The sequence below is a fragment of the Ursus maritimus genome, unplaced genomic scaffold, assembly GCF_017311325.1.
Source record: "Ursus maritimus isolate PB19 unplaced genomic scaffold, ASM1731132v1 scaffold_14, whole genome shotgun sequence".
NCBI classification, from domain to species: Eukaryota; Metazoa; Chordata; class Mammalia; order Carnivora; family Ursidae; genus Ursus; species Ursus maritimus.
The window spans coordinates 4,660,988-4,683,872 of record NW_024423786.1 but is presented as its reverse complement, the minus strand read 5'-3'; the positions used below and the strand labels follow the sequence as shown (position 1 = coordinate 4,683,872).

Below are 22,885 nucleotides of genomic sequence, written 5' to 3'. Positions count from 1 at the left end.
TCTCCCAGAGTGGGGTTATTAAGGATGAGTAGGAGTTTGCTAGGCAAAGAGACTAGCTTGAACAAATACCTCAAAACTTCAAAGATCTGCCTCAGGGAACTGAGAACTTGGTGTGAACGGTATAAGGAGAGAGGGGAGCCAGGATGGGGGAGGCAGGAGATTGTGAAGCTTGGACTCTGTCCTGAGGTCAGTGGGAGCCATGGAAGGTCCCCGAGTAGGAGAGAGGGGAGGACAGCTTTGAGTGTCAGCCCAGGCTGTGGCTACTGTGCAGACTACAGGGGAGGATGCAGGGAGGAGGCTGGGCTGGGGTCCGGGTGAGAGGTGAGGCTAGGGCTATAGGGGCAGGATCAGTGGATGTTGAGGCACAGAATATCCTTTGCCATTCACTCATTCCACAGCTATCTCTTAGCACCTACAACGTGCCAGGTACTGTTCTAGGCCCTGGGGGCTCTGTATGTAGCAAGACTAACCTAAATCCCTACCCTCGTGGAGCTAACATGCTAGCAGTGACAGCAGGGGAACAAGGAAAATGTATGGCCGTGGTGCATGCTGTGGAGAAGAACAGAGCAGAAAGAGGGGACGCGCTGTGTGGGTAGTGGCACGCAGTTTTAAGTGAGGTGTTCAGAGAGGGCCACACTGAGAAAGTGACAGTAGAGCAAAGCCCATATGGAGGTGAGGGAGATCGCGTGGCTATCCAGGGGAAGAATGTGGCTGGCAGAGGCCACAGCCAGTGCAAAGGTCCTGAGGTATGAACATGTTGGGTGTTCCCAGGCTGGCAAGGCTAGCGCAGAGGGGCTGAAGGGGCAGGATGGAGGAGATGGGCTCAGTGAGGTTCTGGGCAAGGGTGTGTCATCTGGCTCCCAGGCCAGTGGATGTATTGAAGGAGCAATAGGCCATTTTAGGGATAACGAGGTTACCCCAAGGTTAAGGATAGTGATCCTCCTGCTGACCGCAGGGCAGCTCCTGGGCACCGGCAGGGGCTGTGCCATGGCCTCCTGAGCTTTGTCTGCCTGTGCCCCCTCCATGGTTCACATCTGTGATGAATTATTTACTCCTTCCTTCCCCTCTGTAATGAGGCTCTCCAGCTCGCCTCCACATCCGGCTCCTGGCATCTCTCACGGCGCAGCAGCTGCACCGGGGTCTCACATCTGACTCCCAAGGTGGAAACCAGCCCCTCCCTCAGGGCCCAAACAGCACCCGGCTCCTAGGCCTCTACCCTCTTGATTCCGCGGTGGGGGACGCCCCAGACGTTCAGATCAACTGCGGTGTCTCAGAGACCACGGGATTTCTCTTTTTATCAAGAAGGCAGAGATAAGGCGCAAACTTCTGGACCTATTCTTTGTTCCCCAAGCATTTCTTGAGCACTTACTGTATGTCAGTACTGTATGCTAAGTACTTCATGTGTATTTTCTCATCCTCACAACAGTCCTGTGAATTGTGAATTAATTACCCCATTTTGCAGATGAGGAAACTGAGCCACAAAGAAACGGCGTTCCAAGGTCGCTCAGCCAGGAAGGAAATGCGATCTGTGCCCTCCCCTCTCCCCTTGCAGTCTGACTTCCAAGCCCAAGTGTCTCACCACAGGAGCATTTCTCAGTGGTCAGTTATCTGGCTGCCCTGCCAGCAACAGGGTCCCCTCTGTTGCGTCCGCAGCGTGTGGCTGCTGGTGTGTCTTCCCCAGTCTCCCTCAAGATTCTCCATCCTCCTTCTGCTCTCCCCGCCCTGAGACAGCCCTGCAGAGACAGCAGCGGAGCCCCCCAAGATTGCCTCTCCTGGTTGAGCAGCCCCCTTTCTCAGGGTGTCCCCCCTTCCCCACCTTGTCACCAACTCTGTCCATGCCCCAGCCTGTCCAGGTCGCTGTCACAGGGCAGAGCCCAGAGTTGAGCCCAGGTCTGGGGAAGTCTGAGCAGGCAGAGAGTAGCCGGGCCCCTTCCCGATTCCAGGCCCTGGACAGTCCTGATGGCACATCCGCCTTGCCCGTGTCACCCACCCGCCGGAACTAGTGGTGATCTTGTCAGCTAACGTCCCAGCACTGTCTCCATTTGTCAGCTTGAATGTTCAGTCCAGCAGGACCATCTGCCTGTCTTAATTGCCCGGATAATTGTGAAAGCCGTGGGCCCTGTCTCCTTCCCTGAGGACATGGCCCGATGGAGCGGAAAGAACGTCCATTAGACAGGAGACTGGGACCGACCCCACTTTCTGTGGTCCTTGAGCGCGTGGCTGCTCCTCCTGGCCTCGGTTTCCCTTCTGTGCCCCCTGCTGTGCTCTCCAGCGGCTGGAAGCCCCCTCGCTACCTCCCCCCATCTACTCGTTTGCTCTCCTTGGGCTGACTTTCTCTCTCCAGCCCCCGCATTTTGCTGTCTTGGCCGAGGTGACGGTGACTCATAAGCAGATGTGTGGGCAGGTGGGCGGGCCAGGGGGGCCACATCCTCAGCAACCTCTCACAGCCACACAACTGGGGCAGCTAGGGTCCCTGTGGGTGACCTTGGGGAAGGTCCCTGCCACCCTGAGTTTTGGTGCCCTGTTTGCAGAATGGATTTGTCGAAGAAGGTTTTTGGAAAAGGCTGAGGATCGTTTAGAGCCTCAGCCGGAGACTGAGGTGAGGGGGATCCAGGCTAGCTGAGGTTGGAGCTGAAAACCCCCCGGGACCACAGGTCCGACTCTGGCTCCAGCCCACACGTGTACCACTGTTTTACACATGAGAAGGTTGAGACCACTTTTGCTCAAGGTCACCCAACCAGTCAGAGGTGGAGTCAGGACTTGAACCCAGGGCTCCGCTGAGGCTCCCATGGCACTACTGCTGGAGGAGGCAGTGCTAACAGGCTGGGAGGGGACAGTCTAGAATGTTCCTCACCACTTTGGTGTCAGGCTCATCTGGGGGTAGATGGGCAAAGAAGAGGGTGGGATGTCTGGTGAATGACAGAAGTGGGACTATGAGGTGCTCGAGGGCGTTGGGGACCCAGATGAGGCATCAGCCAGCTGGAGGATTAGGGAAGCCTTCCTGGGGGAAGAGACAGTGGGGACTTGCAGCATTTGGCCACGCAGGCAAGGGATGAGGGAGGGGGCATTCCTGGGGGACCATTAGGAGGTAGAAATGGCTCAGGGTACATGGTGCTGGGAATGGGGGGAGACGCTGGAGAAGGGGGTAGCCAGTTCTGGACATGGGTTGGCAACCTCCCAGTGATTCTTCCTAAACAACGCTGAGGGGCTGTGGGACATGGGAGGCCTCAGCTGGCAGGCAGCAGGCACTGGCCCAGAAATCTCAGGGTCAAGCCTTGTCCTCAAACAAGTGGCCTCTGCCAGGTCCCACCCCCAACCCTGCAGGCCCCTCCCCACCCCACAGCTGCACCAGTGGGAGACCTGCTGCCTGGCTCTCGGTATATTCATGAGCCGGGCGGGACCCTTGGGTGGACCTTCCCCGGTTATCACCCTTCCTGAGGTTCCACATCGGCCCCTAACTCTAGGGTTCTCTTTGAATATTCAGGTCCACCAGGAGGGTACGGAGAAAATGAGGCTCTCACACAAAGCCCTTTTGAGAATATGTGTCTACTGGACTGTGGTTAAGGCTTTGGAGCCAGACACCTGAGTTCCTCGGTCTCTTGGCCCTCTGGACTCCAGGTTCCCCATCTGTAGAAAGACGTGATCATCCCAGCTACATGGGCCTGGTACAGATGCGCTGGAGGTGAAAGCATGCCGAAAGCCATTGGGATTAAAGACACACACGTGAGCATGGCCCCAGACCGCTGGGGCCGTGGCCACCCACTCGTTCCAGCCCCACACACCCGAGTGACACTCAGGGCAGGAGGGGAGCTGGCGGGACCCATGGTGGAAGCCACATCCAGACTCTGGGCTTTTCTGCCAGGGCTCAGAGGCCATCACCTGGGTCTGGACCGTCTTTGGACAAGGGTCCTGGGGTCCTGGGGGGCCACAGGGCCACAGGCAGGCTCCAGCTCAGGATAATGGAGGGACTCATCCCTCAACTATTCAGGAATAGGGTAGGCTGCTTATGAGGTGATGAGCTCCCCATTTGTGGAGGTATACTGGCTGCATCAGACAGCAGAAAGGGTTTCTATGTTGGATTGAAGAGTCAGAGGGGATGAATTATTGGTTTCTTCCCAACATAGCAATCTAGAGATTATGTATAATCATCATTTATCTCCCATTCATTCATTCATTCATTCATTCTAGCACTTACTGCATGTAAGGCCCTCTCCTGGATCTGGGGTTGAAATCAATGAGCAAGATAGTCAAGGGTCGTCCCCTATTTAGTGGAAAAGAACAGGTGAGCAAATGCATTGAAGGAAAGACAGGAAGGAGTTCAGGGTGGGCTTCTGGGTGGAGGCAGCATTTAGGCTGGGCTCTAAGGATTTTCATCCTTAGGTGGGGGGAGAGAGTTCCAGAAGGAGGGAAAGGCCCATCTAAAGGATCCGAGGAAGGAGCACGTGAATCTGAAATCTGACCCTGGCGCCGTACTGGCTAGAGGGCTTGGCCAAGTCTCTTCTCCTCTCTGGATCTTCCGTTTCCCCTCATAAAATGGGAGCATGCTCGCAGGGCTTTTGAAAGATTCCATGAGGCACTAAACATCAAATGCTAGGTACCCAGTGGGCACTTTGTACATGTTAGCCCCTTCTCTTTCTCTGGGGCATATGCATTTGGACAAGGGCAATTCTTGACCCAGAGGATGGAAGGTGGGACTCCAGGCATAGTGTTTGCCACAAGGCTGGGCCCAAGGCCAGTCTCCCGCTCCCCTGAGTCACTCGAGGGCACAGGTGGAGGGCTGTGCCTGGCCCTCCCAAAGCCTCATCGATTGCCATCTGCAAGGAGGTATCGCTGTAATCAGACTCTACTGCGCAGAGGGTCCAGCCACTGCTACTCACAGCTTGGTCCCGGGCGGCTGCCCTCTCCGTCCGTGCCCCGAAGCATCTCACTGGAGCACGCTCAGGAGAGCTCACTCTTCCCTAAATGTCATGTGCACGGCGGCCACAGTGCCAGGAGTGCCCCCTTCAGTGCATTCCCTCCTCCAGAGCAGGTCCCTGCATCTTCGGGACCCAGCCCCACCTGCCTGCCCAGCCCCCCTGCTCTCTGGGGCCTTCTGACCCCAGCCATGCTGGTGGGTGCCTTTCCCTAACATACTGTGCACCTTTCCACCTCCCACCCTTTGCCTAGGCTGGCTGGTCCCTCTGTCTGGAATGCCTTTCCCACCCCATCTTTGAGTGGTTTGTTGCTTTGTCCCTCAAGACGTAGGCCAGATACCACCTCTACCAGGCAGCTTTCCCTGACTCCTTCAAGCAGCCCTGACTCTTTGGTCCCCTTTGTTATGTTTGGGCTTATAGCAGATCCTCTTTGGGTAGAGTTCCTTCTGCAGGAGATGCTGATGTTCTGACATCACATGTGATGTTCTTGGCATGGAGGAGGTCCTGTGTGAGCAGTTGTCGTGCCTTGAACCTGGTCTTTTGACGCCCAGCCAAGGGTTCTCTCCAGGGCAGGACAGGGAGGGGCTGCTGCCAGGGTGGCATTGACATCCGGAGATTGGAACGCACAACGCTGCTCTTTCCCAGGGCTGAGCCCTGAGAACTTGCCCATTTATTTTCATGTTATGCTCCTTTTGTCTGAAAGGCAGCAAGAGGGCAGGTGGGCAGACCCTGAGCCGCTCCCCTGGAGCAGCATGGCTGAGGGTTGACTGAGGTCGGCTGAGGCCGTCGCCCCCACGCACGGACTCTCTTAGCACCCACTCAAGTTAGTTTTCTAAAGCACTTATCCCTTTCTCCCTCTAAACTCTTCCATGGCTCCCCAGTGGCATCGGGCCCCTATTAATGTTCTGTTTTTAACCCCAGGCTCCAAGGGTTGAGCTGAAGTCCTCGGTTCATGGTACCCGGGGTCCTGTGCCAATTCAGCACCCACTCTGGCTCTGTTTTATCTGATTTTTTCCTCCTTCGTGCCCTGTCCCCATGCCCAGTTACATCCCTGGAAACTCCCTCTGTGAAACAGCTCTTACACATGTGTGCACCCTTGCGTGCTTTCTGTGTGTTTTTCAGCTATAGAAACGAAGTGACAGGGCAGGTCTCATTCTCTTTTCGCCCCCTCCCTCCCCTCTTCTCCCCTTCTCTGCCCTTCCTCCCTTCTCCTTCTTCCTCTCCTTTTTCTGCCTTCCTTTCTTCCTTTCTTTAACGGGACCCTTTGTTTCCTAAATCCATCCGCTGTGCTTCTGACTGCTGTGTCGTACTCCATAGGGAGTGGCCCCCACATGTTACCTGTCCCCTCCCCCGGGATGGAGACCAAGGTCAGCTTCACTAACAGCAGTCCCATTCCTGCCCTTTTGGGAGCTGGGGGGGGGGTTTCCCTTGGATAACCACCAGGAGTGAGGGTGCTGGGTGACAGCATGCACTGACACTTCATCACTCTAGGGCTGCCTCAGTTTACCCCCCACCAGGAGTGCCTGTGACTCTCCACCTACCCCCCCCATGCTCACCAACATTTACTTTGTCTGCATTTCTAATGTCCACCATTCTGATGAGGGTCAAGTGGGAGTTCACCGTTCTGTTTACACTTCTCTGATGCCAGTGAGTTGGAACGGCTCTGCGTGACCTTGGGGCTGTTTCCCTTCATGCTTGGTGCCTTGCCTATTCAGTCAGTGGCCGTTCATCTTTTCTTTTTTTTCAATTTTCAATTTTATTTTTTTGCTTTTATTATTATTTTTTTTATCAAAGTCTCATTGACACAAAATGTCCCCTTTTTCTATTTCTTCTCATTTTGCATCAAGATGCATCTGGACTCTGCTTTCTGACCTCTCCCCCCTGGTGGGTCCCCAAACTCGCACAGCTGGCTGTCCCTATCAGAAGGGCTTTAATGTGTGGTGGAAGGGGAAACTGAGGCTCAGAGCAGGCAGGGACTAACCTGGAGAGTAGAGAAAATTGGGTTCTGGGTTTCCTGCCTCTCAGGTGCCTTTCCTCTTTCCTCCCCTCTTGTCCACCCGCCACCACCAGCCATGCATCCTGACCCCACAGCCCATTCTGCTGGGCACCATTTGGAGGAAAGTCAGATCGCACATGGCCCTGCTCAGAACCCATCGGCAGCTCCGCTCGTGCCCAAAGCAGAATCCTGACTCCTCTCCCGCCCGGTGACCTCAGCCACACTGGCCCCCTGACGGCTCCCCTTTCCATGCTTCTCTGCCTGAGCGCCGTCTCCCCGTTCCCCCGAGAGCCTCCCTGGCCCCCCTGCCTGTGCTGTCCCGACTCCCCTCCGCACCGTCTCGTCATGGATCTAGATTTGCACGTTTTTCTCCCTGAACTAAGAGCCAGAGAGGCAGGCTCTACAGCTGTTTTGTTCATTGCAGAAAACTCGGGCCAAGCTCAGTTTCTAGCAGGTAGTGGGTGCTTACTAAATATTCTTTGAATGAATGAGTGGCCAGAGAGATGGGGCAGGGCTGTGATCACGCTGGCTACTTTTGCGTGCCCTGTACTGGACAGTTTTCTAGGTGTTTTGCTTATTCACTGAGTTTCTCAACAATAGTCCTTTGAGTGGACAATTTCATCATCAGTACTTTAGAGGACGAACCTGAGGCTCAGAGAGGCCCTCTGTGGCCTCATGTCCTCTTTTCCAGGAGGGAAGCCATTGCAGGCATCAAGGGAAGTACAGAGGCCAAGAAGGAGCCGTAGGGAGCTGCCCTACCATAGACAGGCCCGGGCTGGTGCCTCTCGCCCCTCTCCAGTCAGAAGATTCCCAGAGACGCCCCAGGGGCATCAGCTTGGCCCTCCTGCCTCCCCCCTAGTCCTTTTGTCCTTCCTGAATCTGCATGGACTGGTGAGAGGGCTTCTGAGTGTGCCTTTCTCAGGGGGCTAGGCGTTGGGGTGTTAGTGAGGATGGTATCAGGAGGACCTGGGTTCAAATCCCAGTTCACCCCTCACTCCCTGTGTGACTAAGAGCAAGTGGCTTCACCTCTCTGGGCTCCTGTTTTGTCATCTCTGAAATGGGGATGTTGTGGCATGAAATGAGGAAATACATGTAAAATGTTGAAAGTCAGGCCTGGCACACAAGGGGTCTTCTCCTGGTTCTGAAGAACGGTCAGCTGTGGTTCCTCTGGCATCCCAGAGCCTCCCCCTTCCTTGGTCCGAGCACACAGCCTGCCACCTGAGTCCCTTTGGCCGGCATGCCCATGCCCTCCAGCGCTGGGGGAAGGCTGCAGTGCAGGGCTCTGGGAACCGGCAGGTGTCTGGGGCCGCAGCCTGGGAGCAGCCCGCTGATGTGGCACTGCCCCTGGAGTCAGGTGAGGGACAATGGGGGGGTGTGTTTGGAACAGCTTGGCTGGAGTGGGAGCTGCAGCCAAATAGCACCCCCTAAGAGGGGGTCTGCTAGTGCCTCCCCTGTGGCTGTTGGAATCACAGACTGGGTCTCAGTTTCCCTCTCTGTAAAATGGGGACCCACCTTGTGGAAATGTTTACCAACCAGTCGGGGGGCAGCAGTTGTCCTGGCCTGGCCTCTGGGGTGGTGTGAGGAGAGAGGGAGGAAGAAGCAGCAGAACAGCAGGAAAGGGTTTATCTGTCTTGCCTTCAGATCGCCATCTCTGCCTCCTTCCCACCCAGACTTCATTTCCGGCTGTCAGTCAGGGGTGGAGGGGGGCAGGGGGCAGCGGGCTCGCACAGCTCCCCTGTGGTTATGGTGGACTCAGCCCCGGGGTCTGAGAGAAAAGGCGGAGGCTGAGGTCCAGCCCCCGTCCCCGCGCATTGTCAGGGGTCCCCAGACGCGGCCCCACCTGGACCTCGGTTTTCCCATCTGTGTGGCGTGGGGTCAGTTGGTTCCCAGTTGCGGCCATCATGCCCCTGAGGGGGCAGCCGGCGGGGGGGGGCAGCGATGCCAGGAGTCCTGCGGCGAGTCCAGGGACAGCCTGGCACAGCAGGCAGCATGATGCCCGTGGAGCCCCATTCAGAGACACCAAGAAGGGCCCCACAGGCCCGGCTCCGTGTAGGGGGGAGGTCAGGAGTATGTGTTAGACAGTCACGGTCCGCAAAGCCCTTCGGGTCTCTGCCCCTCATTCCTCATGGGTGGGAAGCGGAGGCTCGTGCAGAAGTGACTTGCCCAGAGTCACATAGTTCAAGGGTGGCAGAGCTGGGATTTGAACCTGGGTGCCCCTGGCCTGTGCACTCAGCCACCTTAGAGCTCTGCCTCGCTGGTCTGTTTCATGGTGTTGGCATGACAGTCTTGACAGGAAGGTGATGGATAAGTGCTTTCTGACTCATGAGTCCGCAGTCTCCCCAGGCCTAGCGGGTGGGTGCTTTTGATTATCCCGTTGCACAGTGAGGAAGCTGAGGTCCAGAGAGGGTTGGACGCATGCCCCAGGTCACACAGCAGTCGTCCTCCAGGTGTCTCACAAAACCTGAGGACGTGTGGGCGTCAGGGCCTCTGCTGAACATGGAGGGCGTGCCCGCCAGCTCAGGGGCCCTGCCACCTTCCGTACGTCCTCCAGTCCCCTCTTGGCCCATTCACAGCGTTGGAAACACGGAACAATCAAACGCTCTGACTGGGAGCTTCTGGCGGCCCGGATCCCCGGCAGGCCTGGCTTCTAGCCGAGCCTTGCACGCCCGGCAATCTGTCCTCCTCTTCCTCTGCTTCCCCGAAGTTTGGCAGCGTTCGTTGCATGAGAGGGGTCGTGTTTGGAGCAGGACCAACGGCAGCTTTGCCTGCTCTGGGCTCCCAGAAGGGACCCTTGCTGCTCATTGCCAGGCCCTCCTCCCTTCTCCCTCAGGCGGTGCTGCACTCTGAGGTCCTTGCAGAGCCTTCTTACTGGCCGGCTCTCCAGCGTCGTTGGTTCCCACTGCCTGCAGGATGAAAGCCAAACTCCAAGCAGCACTTCTCGAACTCCCTATGTGCCCCAGGGGAGCTTGTTCAAATGCGGATTCTGATTGAGTGGGCAGGGGTGGGGCCTGAGAGTCTGCGTTGCTGAGGAGTTCCTGAGGCTGCTACTAGACCCTTTGGGGCCCGGCTCTGTGTGCATGTCCTGCCCGGTCGCCTCACTGCTTACCCAGGACCGCGTGCCTGGGCGCACACCTATGCTGCATTTTCCCTTCTTGGGCTCATTCCCTCTCATCCTTCAAAGTCAGGCTCAAAACACCTCCTCGGTGAACCCCCAACCGAGCTAACTGCCCCTCATCGGCACTTCCAGACCCCCTCACTAACCCCTGAAATCCTGAGAGGCACACAGCAGCACCTTTTAAAAGAGACCTCTTCCCTGTGAACCTGGCTCCACCCCTATAGCTGGGTGACCTTGGGCAAGTCACTTAACCTTCGTGCCAGGTACTTACTTAAACCCTGCCTTATTCCAGAATAGACCAACGGTTGCTTCCAGACCCACTCTTGGATAAAATCAAGTGAAAATGTGGGATGACAGGGACAGAGGGCACGGGGAAGACACTGTTCCCCACGTGTCTCCTGGTCTCTCAGTCCCCAGTGCCTGGCACAGCAGGCATTCAGAGAAACGCTGCATGGAAGCTCTCCCATAACCCACGGCGTGACCTTTCCAGGAGCTTCTCATCCACAAAAGTAAATTCCAAAGGAGCAGGAAGAGAGATAGATCACCAACCTTAATCGCTCATTGAGATGCATCTGTAGGGCGAGCAAATATTTTCTTACAAGAGCGGGCGGATGTAGCTCTCCCGGCTTGTACGCTCCGCAGCCCTCCACCGGGAGGGGGCCGTAAATATGGGGTGGAGGGCTGCGTGGTGCACAAGGCTTTAGGGGAAGAGGGTGAGCGTCCATTAAGAGCAGCTCACATGCTGAGAAGGGCCATGTCCCTTCCTGCCTGGTGTAGAGCTGGGACCACCCCAAAGTGGCCCTTCGTGCCCTGCTGATGGTCAGGGTCCTCACTGAGAGCCTCGTCCTGACCATTGCTGGGCACCGTGGACCATTGCTGACAGCCTGTGCCCCCCTTCCCTGCCTGCCCCCATTCTCCCAGCAGATTCCTCCCAATTCAGGCCCCTCTCTCTGATCCAGTGCTCACCACCCCTTCTATGGCTGAGACCTTGACCTCACTGCCCGCCCAACAACTTTGCCTGGAACCTGGAGCCTGTGCCCTGGGACGTACATGAAGTCACCCAAAGCACCAGGCACCCTTGGGAAGTGGGCAGCAGGAGGGAACCTAGAAGCCGCAGCCGCTCGCTAACCACGGTGCTGTACATTTTCATTCACTGCAGGACACGGGACCAATTTGAGCCCCGTATGTTCCCATGTATCCAAGAACTCCACGGGAGCTGGGACCTCATCTGTCTCGCTCTGAGCTGCATTCAGCAGGAGGGGACGTGTAGTCAGGTGTACAGGCTACCTACACCCTGCGTGGCTCTTACCCCTCTTCTTCCCAGCACCTACGTGGCGTCCAGCCCTCAGCTGGTGCCCACACATTGGTGGGATGGGGAGCACAAGCAGCTGGACAGCGGGAGGAGGGGACTTGTGAGTCCATCAGGGTCGTCAGGGTCAGTCCTGAGCTGGCGTGGAGGAATCCAGGAGTGTGCAGGGCTGAGGCCCAGCTGGGGCTGGAGTTGTGACCAGCTGCCCCTGCCCGTCAAGCCCAAGGCAGGCAGATCCTCTGCCCATCTTGCTCGGGGTTCCCCAAAGGCTGGGGGGTAGCTCCATGTGGCAGGCTGCTGGGCTTATCCTCCCCATGCCCTACCTGACAGAAAAGGAAACTGAGGCCTGGAGGAGGTAGTTGCAATGTCAGTGGAAGAGCCCCAGGGGACTCTGAGCTCAAGGGCTTCTAACCTGAGACCTGCAGACGCACTCTGGCATATGGCTGCACTTTATCTGGCTCGTGTTCTGGCATTCTGTGCAAGATTCTATTGGAATCTGCTACTTAAAAAAAAAAGTTTGGAAGGCACTGTTCCTCTTTTCTAGGTGGAAAAACTGAAGGCTGAGGAGAGCAGTCACTTACCAAGGTCCCAGGGCCAGTTAGGAGCAGAACCGGCCCCCGGGGTGTGTCTGCCTGGGGACCCAGCGGGAGGACCCCGGCGTGCCCTCTTCAGAGCTCCCCACCCAGACTCAGACTGTGGGCACGGTGGGGGCTGTGGGACGACTTCCGAGAGCCAGCCCTCCAGTGGCCGTGTCCCCTTTAAGCAGAGAGCCGCCCGCTGCAGTGGGTGGACCTGGTGCCCAGCCAGTGGGAGCTGTGAGCTTCCCTCCACAGCCCCTCCCCGGGGGAGGGTGAAGGAGGGTGCGGGAGGGCTGAGCAGCGTGGTGGCTCCCGAGGGAGTTGGTGGGCAGCCGAGGAGACAATAGCAGACATGCTGTGTGGGCTCAGCCGGGAGACCCCTGGAGAGGCGGGTAAGTCTTGAGGACCCGTGGGCAGAGTGATGGGGCTGAACCCTCCGGGGCTGCTGCTCCCAGGGAGGAGACTGGGACGGCCACTCCCCAGAGACCCAAAGCCCGGAGGGAGGGCAGGGCCGGACACCTGGCTCTGGGGGGCCCGCGGGAGGACTGTCTGTCCCACCCGGCTGCCGTCCTACAGTCCTGCGGCTGGGGCTGAGTCCACCAGGCTTCTGCGCCGTCCTGCACAGCAGGGCAGAGGCGGGTCTGGAGTTGCAGAGGGCGGCACTCGGCCCCTCAGAGGTGCCTCCCAAAGGCACGTCCTGCCTGGGCACGGGCATGGGCATGGGCATGAGCTGGCGGGCGTGAGCTCCCTGCCCAGACACGTGAGGGCCAAGGCCGAGCTCAGGCTGGTGTGGAGGGAGCGCCTGTCGCAGGTGGGAGGCTGGACCTGGTGGCAGGCGGCAGGAGCCCTGGCCCAGGGTCTGGTTGGTGAACGCCGGGGCTCTGGGAGTGCAGTGGGGCAGGTGTCATGCAGCAGCCACATTCCTGGGTGGGACTGGCTTGGCCCCGTGGGAGGGGCTCTGGAGCAAGCATGGTTGCTCCATCTGTCTCTCTGGCTACCTGTCTCTCCAGCCTCATCCTGCTGGGCTGCATCCCCCTGCCCCACCAGCTTGTCAAGAGCCACCAGCAGGTCATCCTTTATTGGGTACCCTGGGGCTACCCCTGTGATCCCTTCCCACACTCAACATACTTTGATGGTACCTCCTTGAAACAGTTCCAAGGGCAGGGGCTGTGGTCCCAGTGGACAGATGAGGAAACAGGCTCGGGGTGGGGGGGGGGGGGGGGCCCACCGGAGGCCCCACAGCTACAGCGCAGCGGTCAAGCCAAGACTGGCATTCAGATGACTTTCATAGTCCAGCTCCCTCCGCCCAGTGAACTCAGGCTCCCACCCCCCACCCATGGCCAGGGGCAGAGACAGGGTCACCCCAGGTCCCCAGATAATAACACAAATAATAATAGTAGCTGACAGCTGTTGAGATCTGACTTTGTGCCAGGCTCTGTTCTAAGCTCTTTCTGTGCATTTTCTCATTTAATTTTCACAATAATGTGAGTTTGGTACTATTCTTCTCTCCATTTCACAGCTGGGGAAACTGAGGCATGAGGGTGTTAAGTGACTTGTCCAAGGCCATACAGCCAGAAGTAGCAAAGCTGGGATTTGACCCCATGTAGTCTGCCCCTGCTCCCTCCCGGGGACTACGCTATAACCTGGGGCACTGCCTTCCTGTCCTGGGTATATCTGTCCTCTGGACCTAAGGCTCAGGTGAGCCAGGTGACCTTGTCCTGCAGTGGTCAGAGTCACAAGGTCAGTAGTGCCCTGGAGACTTCCCTGGAGGACTACTGGGGAGCTGTCTTCCCCTACCTCTTGTGCCTATGGCCTCCACCTGGGCTCAGGCCTCAGCATTGCCTGCCTGGACCTTTGCCCCGGTCTCTTCCTCAGCCTTGTAGCCTCCACCCCACCTCCCCACGCTGCCCTGGGAAGGAGCTTGCTAAAACTCACATCTGATCACAGCTCCTTATCTTGGCGTTCAGTGCCCTTCTTCATCTCGCTGGCTTTTTCTCTCTGTTGACTTACTTGACCCCCACCCTCACCGCTGCAGTCCTCACGCTAGTCTCTTCCCCAGGCCACAGAACCTCATGATTATACCTGCCACAGTGATGTCAGCACTGAGACTTTCTTTCTTTTTTTTTTTTCTTAAGAAAAGTCCAAAGATGGAGCTTAGGTACAGTGGGATCCAGGTGCTCAGTTACCATCATTAGGACTCCGGGTCTCTGCTTCTCTTTAGGTAAGCTTCATTTTCAGGCAGACTAACTCCTCTCCTTGAGGTGCCCAGAGGGCTCTATAACCTTTGAGTTTAAGGTCAACCAGGTCAGTCATCTCTAAGGAAAGAGAACCTACTTCCAATAGTTCCAGCAAACATCCCAGGGCTGCCTTTTGTTGGTCCAACTGGGATCATATGCTTACCCCCATCAATCACCAGACCTCTGATTGACCAGCCAGTCCTGGTCATGCGGCCTCCCCAGGAGCGGGGGGCGGGGGGGATGACGGCAGCCAATAGGTGGCTACTCCATACACCCTCTACATTTTGCAGGGAAGGCTGAGGCCGGGAGAAGTCAGGCCACTTGCAGAGCTCCTCAGTGAGAGCCAGGCTTGGGGTTGGGGTCTATGGAATGTACTGCTCGGTGCCCTTTCTCTGCCCCCGATGGATCCTGCCTGCACATGTCCAGTCTTGCTTCTGGGAGGCTTGTTCACCACCCACTAGCCCTAAGCCCCTACAGAAAGGGATGTGACCAGGCTTGGGTGCACAGTAGGCCTGAATACAGATTTTGGCAGGAAGCTCCATCCCCTAGCCCCTCAGTGTTTACTCTCTGCCTCCCTGCCACAAAGTGGTCTTTGTTCCCAGGGCCTGCTGGGCCTCAGTGAGCACTGGCCTCCCAGCCGGGGCCTGGGAAGGCTCAGGCAGGATGTGTATGTATGTCAAAGGCAGGGGGGTGGGTAGTCCTTCTGCTGTGGCCTGGGCCACCCATCCCCTGAGGGACTCTCACCATAACTGCCTGGATCGTTGGGCAGGCCTGACCTCTTACCCCACGGCAGGGGCTGTGGCCACGGGGAAACTCCAGGCCCTTGACCACAGAGGCCACATTGTGGAATCAGGGAGGCCCAGCTTTGCATCCTGGCTCTGCCCTTCCTGATTCTGTGACCTGGAACAACTCATTCCATCTCTTTGATCCCCATACTCCTACTCTAAATGGGGATTGAATTCCAAATGATTTACTGAGCACTTACTAGATGCCATGGTTTCCATGCTGGACACAGTAGTGAACAGACAGACAAAACCCAGCTTTCTGGACCTGACATCCTAGTGGGCAGAGGCGGATAGTAAATGAAATCAGGACATTTTTTTAAAAAGTGAGGTCTGTTACATGGTGTTGAGTGAATGAAAAAGATCAAGTACGGAAGGAGGGTATGAGAGGTGCTGGAGGTGTGGGGAGGGGTGGTTGTGCAACAGGCTGATTGAGGAGGACCTTCCTGAGAAGGTGACATTTCCACAAATTCCTGAAGGACGTGAGGGAGGGAGTTTTGTGGATGTCTGGGGGAAGAGCCTTCTGGGCAGAGGGAATAGCCAGTGCAAAGGCCCTGGGGTGGGCACAAGTCTGGTGTGAGGAACAGTGGGAAGACGAGGGAACTGGAGTGGAGCTGGCAAAGGGGAGAGTATTAGGGGGTGAAGTCAGGGAGGCCAAGGGACTGTCAATTGTGGTGAGAACTTTTGCTTTTACTCTTCACAGAGTGAATTGAATCTTTTTACTGCCCCAGGTAGCCACCATCAGGAAATAAAATGGTTCCCTTGGTGACCCAGTTTTAAGGTCGTGCTCCTTGATATTGCTGGTTTCAGGGTGAGGCGGGAGAGCCTAGGCCCAGAAGAGGCAGAAGGCCGAGGCCTGACTTGAGCCTTCACCCTCATCCCACATGATGTCAGGGCCACCATGGGTTCTATGGCCATGGCAGGGATGTCAGCCTGAGCGTGGCTTCAGGTTCCAGTGCCAGGGGTCCTACACACCTCATGGAGGGGGGATTGTGGGACTGGCAGCCTCTCCAGGTCATGCCCACTTCCGATCTGGACTCCAGTCCTTCCTCTGCAATTCACCAGCTGAGTGACCTCTCCGGCCCTCAGTCTCCGCATCTGTAAAATGAGGAAGTCCGTGAGCCTCCCCCCTGATGCTCTCGGTAGAGTTAAATGAGTTAGTGCATGGAGAGTCTGGGCCTGGCGCTCCTTTTCCATGTTCTTTTTTCTCAATCCTTGGCAGCAAGTAAACCGGGCATCTACTTTTAAAATTTCTTGGTATATGTCTTGCTTCCCTTAAAAACATGCATTGAACAGAAGGAGGACTCATCCTGTTGCCAAGTTGATCTTTCCCTGCTTCTCTCTCTGTGGGAGGCCGGCCTCTGGGGAGACTTGTCAGCTGCGGGGATCGGTGTGGTCACTCTGAGGTCAGCCTGTACCCCATGTATCTCCATCCAGCTATCTGGCCTGGTCCAGCCTGTAGCGGCCAGAGGGGCATCCTTCTGTGGGCAGTGCCCACAGGAGCTGGGCCGCTGCCTGGAGCAGAGTGACCTCAGGGTCATAGGCGTTACCCTGGAGTCTCCCCAGGACTGTCATGGGTGGGAGGAGGAGACTGGAGGGGCCCATGGCTCTGGCACTCAGGAGTTGTGTGACGCTGGGAAGTTCCCTTGACCTCTCTGTGCCTCAGTTTCCACATCTATAACATGGAGATGATATATGGCGCCCACACCTAGGAGTAGCGTGAGGATAAAGTGGTAATTATTTTAAAGGTCATAGAACATGGCTTGGGTTCAAACCTCAACCCTGCTCCTTACCATGGGAAGTCAATTAACCTCTGTGTACCTCAGTTTCCCCCTCTGTAAAATGGGAATAATGATCATACCATCGCGGAAGGTAGTGAGGATGAAACGAGACAATGCTTATGAAGCACCTAGCACAGCACCCAGCACTTAATCAGAAGGAGTCGTTACCATTGTTAATCTACGAAAACCTTTCTACGAGGTCAGCGATGAGGGCAGGGAGAGAACTCCCGTGTTTCATGGCTTCTGTGTATACCCCATCATCTCAGTGATCCCTCACGCTGACCCAGGAGGTGAGCCCTCGCACTGTGCAGAGAAGCCTGAGGCTCAGAGAGAAGTGACTTGTCCAGATCCCTAGCCAGTGGGCAGCAAGGTTTAGAATCAGAATCTGAAGTTGGCTGAAGTCCGAAGTCCATCTTTCCTTTTCCAGCAATGCCTGCTGGGGTGGGAACAACCGAGCTGGGACTGGCAGATCCCTTGGTGGTGTGCTGGAACGGTGAGCCGCTGCTGCCCCCGGAGTCGGCCGTGGGCCTCTGGGGACAGTTGTGAAGGTTGGACCCAGGAGCCCCCTTCTCCTCTTCAGCGTGGGGCTGGGCTGGCCCTCCGTGCAGTCGTTTCCTTTCCGCCTCAGGTTGAGCCTCTGGGCCTTCGTTTTCTCAGTACCACCCCCCCATGCCGAATGCTGCCTCCTGGAGGTCCGGAGAACCTGGCTCAGTCGCGGCTGAGTCGGGGCCCCACCCTCCCGCGCCCCCTTCTTGCTGAGGCGGGATCCTGGCAAAGGCGGCCTGGCCAGGGGCAGACTTCCTTTTCCCTTTGTCAAAGCTCAATAGCTCCCTGGGGCCCCAGAGAGACGGGCATAATGAAGGCAAATTAGCAAAGCTTTCAAGAGAAATAAAATCAAAAAGAAAGCCACCCACCCAGCCCTGGCTGTAGCGGGGGGTGGGGGGCCAGGTGTACACTGTGTTCTCAGCGCTGCCTCGCTCCCTCCTGCTGCCCGACGGGCCAGCCCGCATCTGCCAGGACAGGCCGGCAGCGCTGTGCAAATGCGTTTCCCTCGGAAGCGAGTTCTTACAGGACGGATTGACTGAAGGCAAAAGCTCATAATTGCCCATTGCTGGAAGGAGGAGACGGGGGAAAAAAGAAACACGCGGATAAAAATATCTCTGTTTTTATGCACGTTTCCAGCTGAAAATTGGTGGGAAAGATGTTTTTGAAAAGCCTTCATCTCTAAGCATGTAATTACTAAGTCCCAGAACAAAAAAGAGACAGAGCGGGAGAGAGAGCAAGCAGGTTCTGTGAGGGCGGAGGACCGGGGTCTGAACCCCCGTGGGGTTTTCTATAAATAAAATAATTCCCTCAAATTCTCAAGCCTGGGCTGGCTGGAGCCAGCAATGCGGGGGGGATACACCCCCCATTTTATGGATGGAGAAATAGAGACTCAAGGCATACAGCCAATTGGAAATTCTGGCCCTGCCTTGATTCTTGGTTTGAATGCTGCCTCAGTTTCCCCCCACCCTGGGATGCTCACGGAAGTGGGGCAGTGTTGTTGAACAGGCATCACAGACATTGTAGCATTCCGCATGGGTGCCTTCCTGAATATGGTAGGGGGTCTTGGAGATGCAGAAGCCTCTTATCTAGCAGTTAGTCGTCCTGAGTGGCCTCCGTCTCCAAGAGAGCTCGTCAAAGCTACACACTAAAATGCACGTGCCTTCCCTAGAGAGGGGTCTCTCACGCCCGCCGACTCTTTGCACACAGTTGTATGAATTCTGGTCTGCAGCACACGCTAGGAAAAGAGATGCTCACAGCCTGTACCCAAAGCGGAAAGAAGGGAGTTGGGGTCACTCAGTGTTGAGATGAGCAGACCCGACACCTCTGTCCCAAGGGGGTCATTGCAGCCCAGCTTGGCACCGTGCCCTTCAGGGGAGCAAAATCTGAATATTGGGGTGTAGAAAGGGAGGAGAGGCAGTCTGGAAGACCAACTCGGAGGATGCCTTAGAGACACCCCAGGACATGGGTCCTGTCTTTCAGAGCCAACATCCTGCGGCTTTTGGGGATCCACGTTTGAGGATCCCACCGTTCCTCACTCTAGGTTTCTGGATTTTTTGTTTAATATCTGGGCTCAAAACACCACATTTAATCCACTGGTTATTTTTGTGCTCCATTCTTTGGGATCCTACTGCTCTGAATTTGGTGAACTTGACCCTCTGCTTTCTTGTCCTCTCCTTAGGAGATAATCTTCCCCCTCCCCCACCCCCAGACTCAAACCTGGAGCCAGCAAGCTTATCTCTGGTCTTCCCAGGACAGCCCAGGAGAGAGGGATTTTCCAGTGGCAGAATCTCATTTGCAGGGGATAAGACAGATTTTAATTCCAGAATTGCCCACATGAAATACCAGAGATGTTCACTGTCACATAGTTGATAGAAACCAGTCTTTTTAATTTTATTAGCTCAGAAACATCTTGTTGAATCTCAATGAAGTGCAAATTAGGGAACCGTAATGGGAGGCATTATACTTAATGGCGTGTTGCCGGAATTGGTGTTGGCTGGTGTGAATAAGGGGCCTGGGGGACAAGGGCGGGGGGTAGTGAGTGAAGCTGCTGGGGGCCCAACTCCAGGGGCCCTGGAAATGATTCTGGGCTTAACTGTTGTCTGATTTGTTATTTACTGCTTTTTGGCAAGCAAAGGGAGCCTAGCCTTGGTCTGCAGAGGCAGAGTGCTGGGGGAGCTGGGTGGTTTCTCAGTGGTTAGAGCTGCAGGTGGTGAAGGGTCTCGCCCTCCTGAGATCCTGGCCGGGCCATGCTGAACCCGACCCAGTCCCAGCCTGAGCCCCACCTGGACTCTAGAGCAGTGATTTTCAATGGGGAGTTTGGGTGGGGCAGTATTGCTCCCCAGGGGACAAGGGGACCTTTGGCGTTGTGTGGTCGGTTTGGTTGTTATGATGGGGTGGGGTGCTACTGGCATCTAGTGGTTAGAGGGCAGGGATGCTGCTGACCATTGTACAGTGCAGAAGAGAGCCCCCTCCCCCACAGTGTGGAATTATCTAGCAAAAAAAGATGTCAATAGTGCAGAGGTCAAGAAACCTGCTGTAGTTTGAAGCCTGTCCCTGATTCTGACTGAGCCCTCACCTTGACCCATCCTGACCCCACCCCCACTGAACCCTAATCTGATCCTCTCCCTCCCGAAGAGGCTGGGATGGGATGATACTCAGCTTCTGCCCCTTGCGGGGACTGATTCCTTTCCAAATTTGCTTCCTCATGCCTCCACAGAAGAGGGAAGATGGGTCCTGTGAGTTAGGTAGCCATGGCCAGAGGCTTGGGGAGAGGAGTGGCCTTCCCACCCCTGGTGAATAGCTGAGCCAGGGTCTGCGCTCAGGCTGGGCTGAATCCTGGGCCCATGGTCTTAACACCGGGCCAGGCTGGACCTGCAGGGATGACGGCAGCTGGAGAGCTCTTCTTCCAGAGCAGGTGGGGGTGTGTGCAGGCTTAAGTGAGGCCCAAGGAAGCTCTGGAAGCCCAAGGGGCATGCCTGGTGCTGGGAGGGGTGGCCCCCGGGGGAGCATGGGAGAGCCTGCCAGCCTGATGGTTTGTCACTTGTCTTTGCGTAGCTCAGTCTAGTGCTCAGAAAGGACCTGGAGAAGGAGCGTGAAAAAAACAACCTGGTCCAGCGAGCCTGGAACATGGGGTAGCATGGGCAAGGGCCCCGGGGTCGGGTCCTAGCTTTTTGCAGAAGCTGCCTTGGCTAAGGACTTTGCCTCTCTGAGTGGCAAGTTTTCTCCTCTGTCAAGTGGAAGCGATGGTGGCACCTACCTCCTCCCAGGGCCGCTGTGAGAAGTGAACGAGATAGAAGGGGTTAGTGTGGATGGTTGGTGCGTGACGCGTGAGCCCCCTTCCCCTCACCTGTCAGCACATAGAGGAGAATCAGAATATGCACGGTGCCTAAGACAAGGGGGTGCTGAGGGGAGACAGGGGCGCTGGCATTCTCACAGAGCAGATAACCTGAAACCTTCCAGCTTCAAACTCCTTTGAGATGCACAGATGAACCCACAGGAAATGAAGAGGGTGAGCTGGAAGGAGATAAGCTCGGTCTGTATAACCACTTCTATCAGTTTTGTACCGCATGTCTGGCCAGTGCAAAGAGGCAAATAAAATAAATAAAAAGTATGAAGTTTAGAAAGTGAGAAATTAGGTTGTCATTTTTCATAGGTGACAGAAAATCCCAAAGAACTTACGGATAAGCCACTAGAATTAGGGGCGCCTGGGTCGCGCAGTCGTTAAGCGTCTGCGTTCGGCTCAGGGCGTGATCCCGATGTTGTGGGATCGAGCCCCACATCAGGCTCCTCCGCTATGAGCCTGCTTCTTCCTCTCCCACTCCCCCTGCTTGTGTTCCCTCTCTCTCTGGCTGTCTCTATCTCTGTCAAATAAATAAATAAAATCTTTAAAAAAAAAAAAGGAAAGATTTAAAATTATTAGAGACATGTAAGGCACAATAGAAAAGGACAGAACAGCATATGAAAGCAGAATGAGAACATAAGCAAAAGGACCAAACAAAGCTTTCCAAAACCAGAAATGTACTTGTTGAAATTAAAAACTCATTGGAATTGGGAAAATTTGAATATGGAGTGGGTATTAAATTAATAATTAAGGAATCATTTTAATTTTATAAGGTGTGATAATGGTATTTTTGTTGGATAAGAAATATGTTCCTTTTTAAATGCATACTGAAATATTTAGAGGTATAATTTCATCATGTCTGGGGTTTGTTTTAAAATATTTCAACATAGAGGGGAGCCTGGGTGGCTCAGTGGGTCAAGCGACCAACTCTTGGTTTCAGCTCAGGTCGTGATCGTTGGGTTGTGAGATCGAGCCCTGCCTCGGGCTCTGTACTTAGCTCAGAGTCGGCTTCAGACTCTCTCTCTTTCTTTCTGCCCCTCCCCCCTGCTCTGTCACACACACACACACACACACTCTCTCTCTGTCAAATAAATAAATCTTTTAAAGGTAATAAATATAATAAATGAAATAAAATATTTCAACATTGATAAAAATATATGGAATAAATATGACGGGGTGTTAATAATTGTTGTGTGTGTTTTTTTTTAAGATTTTATTTATTTATTTGACAGAGAGCGAGCACAAGCAGAGGGAGAAGCAGGCTCCTCGCCAAGCGGGGAGCCTGATGCGGGGCTTGATCCCAGGACACTGGGGTCATGACCTGAGCCAAAGGGAGACCCCCAACGACTGAGCCACCCAGGCGCCCCCAGAGTGTTAATAATTATTAAAACTACATGTTGGGTAAAATAGGATTCAGTGGTTCTCAAACTTCAGTGTGACACAGAATCACCTTTGCCAAACACAGACTATTGTGTCTGATAAAGGACTTGTATCCAGAATATATAAAAATTTGGTAATAAGAAAACAGCCCAACTTAAAAATGGACAAAGGCTTTGGATAGACTCTTCACCAACGAAGATATACGTGAATGGCAGATAAGGAGAAGCTCACGACGTCGTCAGTCGTTAGGCACGTGCACATTTAAAACCACAATAAGAGGGACGCCTGGCTGGTCAGTCGGTGGAGCGTGTGACTCTTGATCTTGGGGTTGTGAGTTCCAGCCCCATGTTGGGTGTAGAGTTTACTTAAAAATAAAATCGGAAGGGGTGCCTGGGTGGCGCAGTTGTTAAGCGTCTGCCTTGGGCTCAGGGCGTGATCCCGGCGTTATGGGATCGAGCCCCGCATCGGGCTCCTCCGCTATGAGCCTGCTTCTTCCTCTCCCACTTCCCCTGCTTATGTTCCCTCTCTCGTTGGCTGTCTCTCTCTCTGTCAAATAAAGAAATCAAATCTTTAAAAAAAAAAATCTGAAAAAAAAAGCCACAATAAGAAACTTCTACGTCTCTATTAGAATGACTAGAATTTAAAAAAAGAACCGTAACTAACATTGCATATGTTGGCGAGAGTGTGAGGCAGCCGGACCCCTCACACATTACCGGTGGACGTGCAAAATAGTGCAGCCACTTTGAAAATCAGTTTGGCAGTTTCTTACAAAGCTCACCTCATCCTTACCGCATGACCCGAATCCCACTCCTGGGTTTTGCCCCAGGTGGAATGGAATGTGATGTTCAAACAAACCCTTGTATGCGGATATTGATTACGGCTTTCTGTGAAATCACCCCCAACTGGAA

The 22,885-nt window shown here is 55.1% G+C and overlaps 1 protein-coding gene across 1 annotated transcript in view; it reads left to right on the top strand.

Annotated features, from left to right (window-relative positions):
* The window catches only part of GRIP2 (glutamate receptor interacting protein 2), a 58,929-nt gene that overhangs the window by 3,772 nt on the left and 32,272 nt on the right, over positions 1-22,885 (top strand). Inside the window, exons 2-3 of the mRNA XM_040628126.1 lie at positions 2,532-2,599; positions 8,164-8,263. Of these exons, the coding sequence (XP_040484060.1) occupies positions 2,532-2,599; positions 8,164-8,263 (168 nt within the window). The remainder of the gene's footprint in view (positions 1-2,531; positions 2,600-8,163; positions 8,264-22,885) is intronic.